General features: G+C 39.4%; 1 protein-coding gene across 4 annotated transcripts; it reads left to right on the plus strand.

Annotated features, from left to right (window-relative positions):
* The first annotated feature begins 464 nt into the window (after positions 1-464).
* LOC131224831 (protein REDUCED WALL ACETYLATION 3-like) lies at positions 465-8,626 on the plus strand. Of its 4 annotated transcripts, XM_058220243.1 has the most exons (16): positions 465-728; positions 1,931-2,022; positions 2,254-2,388; positions 2,494-2,550; positions 2,635-2,707; positions 4,783-4,941; positions 5,095-5,244; positions 5,364-5,619; positions 5,712-5,833; positions 6,009-6,095; positions 6,182-6,270; positions 6,386-6,448; positions 6,583-6,639; positions 7,683-7,779; positions 7,858-8,016; positions 8,224-8,626. In XM_058220243.1, exons 1-16 carry the CDS (start codon positions 687-689, stop codon positions 8,227-8,229), a joined length of 1,644 nt encoding a protein of 547 aa, XP_058076226.1. In that variant the 5' UTR covers positions 465-686; the 3' UTR covers positions 8,230-8,626. The 4 variants fall into 4 exon arrangements, with proteins under 4 accessions (XP_058076226.1, XP_058076225.1, XP_058076227.1 ...); XM_058220242.1 differs by having other exon boundaries at positions 7,858-8,626; XM_058220244.1 differs by lacking the exon at positions 6,009-6,095 and having other exon boundaries at positions 7,858-8,626.
* The last annotated feature ends 225 nt before the right edge of the window (positions 8,627-8,851 follow it).

Below are 8,851 nucleotides of genomic sequence, written 5' to 3' on the forward strand. Positions count from 1 at the left end.
GGGAATTAAGTAGAAATATTAAGGCCATTCTTTAATATCAAGATTAAAGAGAAACTTCATGAAAAACGTGCCAACATAAATCACATTTACAAGATCTAGACCATTATTTAAGATGAGTCCAATTTGAAAATACTCAAAAAAGTATATCAGATCTATTTACTCATCTATTGAGCCACAAACCAATGAAAAAGCAAAAATTTCGCAAAATGACCATCAATTCAACGTAGTTTGTCACTTGATGATTTAAATACCATAAATTTCGAGAATATAATATTTAAGTGACTAGACCATCTATTAAAGCGGTCAGGATCTACCACGCGTATGATAAATTGGAACGTGTACTGCGATTTTCCATTTCAACTATGATACGCGCGAATCTTTTTACTATTTACTTAATCCTGCCGCCATCAACCCCCCACCCGCGCTTATCTTTGAAACAAAACAAGCTCTCTCTCTCTCTCTTAAAAACCCCCTTTTTACCGTCTTCTTCTACCCCTCGCTCTCGCTCTCTCTCTCTCTCTGAAGAAAAAGAAGTCTAGGGTTTCTCTCGTATTCCCTTTGCTTTTTCACCAGATCCTCATTTTCTAGAAAACGGTTTCCATCTTTCTCTGTGAAATGCTCGCCAATCTACAGTTTTTTTCACTGTAAATCCATCTTCGGAGCTTTCTCGACTGCAATACAGCAAGATGATGACGCTGACGATCTCAGGACCTCTAACGCTGGGTCAGGTACACAGATTCGAAGAAAAAGATCCGATTTCTGATTTTGAATTGTCGTTTGAAATCCTGCACTTCGAGTTTTCTAGGATGGACATCACATGGGATTGTGGAGAGTCATTAATAGATTACATCAGTTTCTTGAAAATTCTCCCTTTGATTTCATAGATATAGTATTGATTGAGGAATTACGATGCTCTGACTGAGCATTGCAGATTGTGTCCTTGCATGTCGAAGCAAAAATACTCGTGGGCATGCTTATGCTCAATCCACTTCTAGACTGTCTAAGTTCTTGGGACTGCCCTGGGTGGTGCATAACCAGAATCATAACGATTGGATGATCCCAGTGACATGATCATGTGTCTGTCTCGTTGAATTTGAATCTTTAATGGGTTTTGTTTCTAACTATCCATTCATTGATCACTGACTAAATAGTTTGGATTGCCCAATAAGTGTGATTTTTTGCTGATGCAACATCCACAATGGGTCCCAGAATTTTGATGGACTGGATTTTTGCACGCATGACTATGTTTACATTGAATGCGTGAATAAGTATGACCCACCCACTTTAATTTGCCAAAATTATCATATAACAGCACATGACTGCCTGAGCATGATCTGTCTGTGGTACTCTGCCAAACTATCCTGCAATTACTCAAAATCTGCCAATTCAGCAATCTGGATTGGATTGTTGATCCAGCTATCCATAGACTTATCATATTTCTATAGAATTTGCTGGGCATGGTTACAGCACACCTGGCTTATTTGGAGAGCAAGAGGCTTCTGCAATCCTCAAAGGGTATTTATCAGCCACGACTAAATCATATATGCATGCTTAATCATAGTAAATCATCTGTTATTTATCGGGGCCGGATAAAATGACTATAAATATAGTTCTCTGTGCTTTGAACTTCACTGCTTCACATGTTATGTTTTCACATATCTGAAGTGTTTTCACACTGCAGGGGGTTCATTTAGTTTAGAACACCCCATATCTTATGTGTGGAAACTGCAAATGCACACATGCACATTATAAAGCTGACAAGATGAGTGAATGGTTCATGCTATCAATAATGTGTTTTATCTTGTTCTTTCTATGAATTTGGCTTCTTCTTTTTTCGTTCTTTTCTGTGCTGAGTAATTCACAAGTATGAAAGAATTTTCATTCTCACTCTATCGATACTGACATTTTTCCAATATTTTTTTTTCTTCAGGTGTCATTTTCCCTTGGGATCATCCCAATATTTGTAGCATGGATTTATTCCGAGTTGTTAGAATACAGGAAAAATTCAATTTCTATGAAAGCGTGAGTTATAATGTTCCAAATCTAAAAAATCAATTTATCTGTGCATAGTCATCTGATCACTGTTTTGTCTTTGGATCTGTAGTTGGGCCCATTAGAATAGCATTGGGCTCTTCGAGAGAACTGATCATGTACCTATTGCATGCATTTTGTTAGTAATTGGCATCCACCCATACATATCTGTTTCTTTTTTATGCTGTTCTATGATCGGACTGGTTGCTTCTTTACTGGCAGGCATTCTGATATCAATCTGGTTGAGTTGGGAAAGGAAGCAGTGAATGAAGATGACAGAGTTGTCTTGTTGGAGGGTGGTGTCAAACCTGATTCTCCTAAAGTTCACAACCCATCTGTTGCATCACAGCTTGTCAGGTTTGCACCATAAAGCAATGGACTTCCTAAAATCAGATTTTAAGCTTTTCTGTTTTATCCTAGCTATCCAAGTCTCATCTGCTTGTGTATTCTGGAGCTGTTCAGATTCTTTCTTATGGATGATTCATACTTGCTTGAGAATCGATTGATACTGAGAGCCCTGTAAGTGAAACCATCTTCAAAATTTGGGACTACAAACACTTATTTACAAGGTTATGTTGGACAATTGAAGTTTTTAACTTTCAGATCTGAATTTGGAGCTATTTTGGCCTACTTCTACATATGCGATCGTACAAATCTCTTTGGAGAGTCAAAAAAGGTGCAGTTGTTATACTCTGCCAAATGCAAATGCTAGCCCATTGTTAATTGATAGTAGTCTCTAAACCTCATTTACAAAGTTCGGGTTTCATCTTGAGTGCCCCTGGTTGGATTAAACATTGGTGTAGGCAGTAAGAGACTGAAAGCATTGCATCAAATTGGCACCAACCTTTTCTGGTATCTACAGCTCTTAGGAGACAACTGCATTTCATTGTTAAAGCAAATTTAAGCTTCCAGAATTGCAGTGCTGTGTGGTGTATATCCAAGAATTCCATGTGAACTCTAGTGTCAAATGCATATGAACTAAACCAGGGTAACAGATTGCACTTATGTCTGGAAAACTAAGCGGAACTTTCCTGGTTTAACACGTTTGTTTCCAAGGAAAATAAGCAGAGCTTTCCAGAGACAACATGTTTGTTTGTATCGAACAAGAGCTTCCCTAAGCTTGCACATGTACAAGGGAGCCCGGGTAGACCTCCCCATGTACCAAAGTGACGTATGTGTGCAATATTCAAGCTGTCCATCTGATGGGCCCAACTATGCCATTGCCCGTGACAAAAAAATTGGCCTGTCTACTAATCAGTTGAGCTACAGTTTACAAAATTTATGGATGGATACAAAAGTGGGCTAAGTTTTTCTAAGCCACCCCGTATCTCTAGCCTTTGTTTGATAGGTGGACTGGCGCTTGATATTTTTAGACATCTGTACATTGGGAGCCCCCTGACAGGAGGGTTGGATCCCAAATACGCATGGTATGTTGGCAGATGTGTTGGTGTGTAGATGGCTCTCTTGTGCCAATCTGTGGGCTTAGCACACCTCATTGAGTCATTTCTCAAATTTTGTTATTGATAAAGACAAGTGAAACTTAAGTGAAAACTGAGCTTATCAAAACATGTTTGTCTCCAAGGAAATGAGCAGAACTTTGCTGGCACAACGTATTTTTTTATATTGAGCAAAATTTGTTAATGATAAAAATGAGTGGAACTTTCTCGAAGCACAACTATACCATAAATTGTTTGTATCCAATGAAAATTGGACAGTATCAATTAATACCCCCCAGAAGTAGAATCTGGTATCTTGCTTCTTGAAACCTGCATGCTGATGTGACAGCAATGGGTATCATCTTGCTCTTTCTGATTTCCAATTTGAATTTGTAGTGTTCAAACTAATCTGTCATATTGATCAACCTACCCAAAAAAGTTAATAGTAACTCTGGCTAATCGATTTCAATTTTACTTTTCCATAAAAAAGAGACATTGGGAAACTTATTCTCCCAAGAGGGCAGTTTCGTCATAAATGTGTTGAAAGAATCAAAATATCAATGCCAGTCACCATGCCTAGAAATGCTAATCAATGGGGAGATGCATGTGTGTGCATGCTGGATGTGGCAGCTTTGAGTTGGTCATCTTTTCAACTTGATTCAGTTATTTTCCTAATGGAGACCTGGGTTTCCATGAAACTTTAACCCAATAAAGCTTGTCATAGATATTCGTATATTGAAGCTGCATGGATTCAAGCTTCATGAGACTGTACAATCGCATATATCGTGTTGGATGGAACTTTTCTCGAGGTCCAAGAGGATTTCAATGGGACAACAGTAATTAACATGGGAATGCAGAAGATCCAGTGACCGACAATGAAAATAATTTAATACTGACTACAATGACAGCAATGGCAGCATCATCATCATAGGCTCGCCCCAGCTATTTGGTAAAAGTTTCAGGACTGGCTCCACCTGACATACCGGGCTTGAGGCCAGCTAGCTTGTTGCACTTGCACCCTAGTGTTACCAAGACTGATTACTACATGCATGTACATAATTAAAATAAGTCTTGTTGGAACAGCTTGCTTGCATTGACATATGTACTTCCATTGTCAATGTCCTGTGTTTCTGTAACTCCAATCCATCTGTTCGTTTAGGCTTTGTGCCGGTTACCTCAAATATTCATTAGCCGTCATCATCATCATCATTATTCTAATATTGGGCTTGGGTTTTAGGTTGTATTAATGAAATGACTTAACTTTTCTTGTGCATCTGGCTAGGCTGTTTATGTTGACCATGGCTTTTGTTTGCAGAGTTACAATCGGGATCTTTTCCTGTTTCTGTACTTCCTCCTCATCATTGTTTCAGCTATGACTTCTTTCAAGATCCACCACGACAAGTCACCATTCTCAGGCAAATCCATACTTTATCTGAACAGGCACCAGACTGAGGAATGGAAAGGGTGGATGCAGGTTAGCCAATTTGTAACATGAAACATCTCATGTGTGCAGCAGCAGCTTATGCTGGCATTCTAGGATATGCTTTTTCTACCATTGCTTTGGTGTTGGCTTGGTATTGTCAATCTTACTCACGTATCGTTTCCTAAGACACCTCTTATTTTCCAGGTATTGTTTTTGATGTACCACTACTTTGCTGCAACAGAGATTTATAATGCAATCCGTATGTTCATTGCGGCATATGTGTGGATGACGGGATTTGGAAACTTCTCTTATTATTATGTCCGGAAGGATTTCAGCATTGCACGGTTTGCACAGGTAGCCAATTTCTCAAATTGGTGTTTACTTGTTATTGCAGTAAGATGCATCAAGACTTGCATATCATGTTTTCTGGCTCTAGTCAATCTGTTTCTGTCAATTAATATCTCATTGTACAGATGATGTGGCGGCTTAATTTCCTTGTGGCATTCTGCTGCATCGTGCTTAATAACAATTACATGCTATACTACATCTGCCCAATGCACACCCTTTTCACTCTCATGGTTTATGGTGCACTTGGAATTCTAAACAAATATAACGAGATAGGGTTGGTTATTGCTGCAAAAATCGTTGCCTGCTTTTTGGTGGTTATTCTGATTTGGGAAGTCCCTGGAGTATTTGAGTTGATTTGGAGTCCATTCACATTCCTTCTGGGTGAGCAGCATGATGAAGCTTTAATTCCTTGTACATTGCAGCGCGTGTTTGTTTTCTGCCTGAAAGTTGTATGACCCATAAAAAATGTGCAGGTTACAGCAACCCGGATCCTTCAAAACCAAAGCATCCGCTCTTGCGCGAGTGGCATTTCCGCTCAGGGCTTGATCGCTATATATGGATCATTGGAATGATATATGCTTACTATCACCCAACTGTAAGTTTTGATGTCGTCCAGTTGCCCTATTACTGTTTTCAGATTGTCCTAAGAAAATGTCATGCCTTTACAATATTCTAAGATGCTGATTTTTTTTTTTTGCTCTGTGTCGAGTTTAGGAGCTCTCTTTCTTGTGAATCATAGCTAAATTGGAGTTACATGTTTGCTAACATAGGTTGAGAGATGGATGGAAATTTTGGAGGAAACTGAAGCAAAGATTAGAATATCAATCAAAACAGCTGTCGTGATGATTTCATTAGCGGTAGCCTGCAAAAAATGTGATGCGTCTGCTCAACACTTTTAAAATCCATCTTCTGTTCTGATGCATGCCTTGTTATGTAATTTTAGGTGGGCTATCTCTGGTTCGAGTATATATACAAGTTGGATAAGATTACTTACAATAAATACCATCCTTATACATCATGGATCCCGATAACGTATGTGTTTCCCTTGAACATATTGAGCATTGATAAGTTATTTACCTGATACGGCGAGTTGGTTACTAACATGCTTTATGGCTTTTTTTTTTCCAACCTCATTTTGGTGAAGCAGTGTCTACATTTGCTTGCGAAATTTCACTCAGCAGTTCCGTAGCTTCTCATTAACCCTTTTCGCGTAAGAGCATTCTGATTTAATCTAGTTGTTTAATAAACAATCCCTTTATTGGACAGAACCACATTTGCTGCAGATTCTGTCATTATGGTGCATGGATTTAACAAATTGCGGGATTCTTGTCTTGGGTTCATCAGGTGGCTCGGAAAAATAACACTGGAGACCTACATCTCCCAGATCCACATCTGGCTAAGGTATGCATGATGCGATCGGTTCTATACATTTTCCATCAGGATTTGTCAGGGTTTTGTTTACCCCACAAATCAGTCGACAAAATGGAATTGGTAATCAGTTCTGTACATTTTGCGTTGGGATTCGGGACTTGTTTTTTTTTTTTTATAAAACCCCACTGATGAACTTGCAAATAATCATTGAAGGGCTTAAAATCGGTAATCTTCAAGTCATGAAACTCAGGTGATCTTAGCCCCTGATGTAACTTTTCCTTCCTGAGACATCTCATATTTTAAATATTCTACCACTTTCAACAAGTGATGAAGACGTTGTCAATTATTTTTGAGACGGTCCAACGATTTCAGAGTTTCAGTAAATCGCCAAATTTCTGTTGGTTTCTGTGTCTTCTATGTGAGACCCTACGTGCTGTCCTTGAAAGATTTGCTGCAGTCATGTTGGATTCTTGAATTTTATAAAGAAAAACTATGGAATGGATCCAACAGTAGTTAAATGGACTCTTTAATAAAGGGGAACCAGGTTTAAATTTGGTTTATTGGGCATTGTGTTGTTTATCACCAATACAGCCCTGTATCGTCCTGCATTGGACTTGGGTGTGCAAATCGGGTGGGCTGGGTCGGGTTGAGGGTTAACCTGAGCCCAACCTCAATAGGACCCAACCAGCAACCCAACCTGACGCGACCGATCCAAATACATGTGATTAATCCCAACCCGACCCGAATTTGCTCAACCCCAACCCAACCCAACCCAACCCAACCCAAGGACATTGACTACCTGACCCAAACTTAGGTTGGTCAATCTGGTTCTGGTTGACCTGAACCCAAGTTGCAGCCCTAATCGGACTGTTTCCGGGCAATACAGGCCGATACAGTCATACCATTCATGGATGATATGTATCAGGCCCATTACGTATCGGTTCCAGATGATACTTCAAGCCTTGGGTGTGAAACCAATCTCATATGCAAGTGAGCTTGCTTATCAAAATTTTTGGAGGTATTATTCCTTTTCCATAACCATGATTTTGATCTTCTTCCTCGGACGTTTACAGGTCGGGCATTCCTGATGGACAGCCTAAATGGTTACTCTCGCTCATCCCGAACTACCCACTTCTCAACTTCATGCTAACCACCTCCATATATGTTGCTGTATGTAGCCCATAACTCCAAAAATCTCATCATAATGATGGATGTCATTCTTAAAAAAAAAGGAACACTTCCTCGCAGGTTTCGTACAGACTTTTTGAACTGACAAACACATTGAAGACAGCATTCGTCCCAAGTAAAGATAACAGACGCATTTTGCACAACATGATTGCAGCAGCAGCAATTTCAACCACATTGTACTCTCTGTCCTTCGCATTTCTTCAATTTCCTCTGATGCTGGTATGTTTTCTCCTCGTCTTTTCCATCAATAAGGTTTGGAAGCAGTTTTATTATAGTAGTAAGATATTACAATCCATATGCTGGTAAGAAAGGGCTTCTTAATCAAGATAAGCAGCATGAATTGTAGTGTCTTATCCAAACCGAGTAAAATTAACGAGCTTCAGAGGTTGCTAATATCTGGTTTTGTTAAATTCTACTAAATTCTAGGTATGAAAAATCCAAGGTGAATACGGTGAGCTTCCAAGCTTGTCCTTGTGTGCGTCCTGGCCACAACTGTACTGGCAAAAGGTTAATTGTGCATGTATAACAGAGATGAAGGCAGACGTTGGCCAGGATGGTGTGGTCCAGGGTATCTCCTGTGTACAGAAAGTGGTGGATGCGGACCTATGCCTGCAATGATGCGGTGTCTTATGCCAGTTTTTTACTATACTTATGCAAGTGCCATGATTCCAAAGTGCATTCCTTCCATCCTGCACATACATGGGATATGAAATTACTTTTTTTTTTTTTTTTTGGACAGTACTAAGGGCCCATACCAAATGAAACCTTTTTATTTTCAAATTAGGTGCCAGCTTTGTTACCATTCATATAATCATTCCATTTTATTCCATTTATTGTGTGTGATTGTCATGTGGTGTGGCCTTGCCTTTTTGGATACGTGGAATACAACCAACTGGTTGTTTGGGATCCGGTTCATTAACAAGCTCTATCCATTCGTAAGCGGATTGCATATCGAGTAACTCAGTATGCTTTATCATACTCTGTGGGCCCACTGTGATGTATGTGTCTTATCCACACCGTCCGTCTGTTTTACCAGCACATTTTAGAGCATGAG

This window comes from Magnolia sinica, chromosome 14 (assembly GCF_029962835.1).
Source record: "Magnolia sinica isolate HGM2019 chromosome 14, MsV1, whole genome shotgun sequence".
Lineage (NCBI taxonomy): Eukaryota > Viridiplantae > Streptophyta > Magnoliopsida > Magnoliales > Magnoliaceae > Magnolia > Magnolia sinica.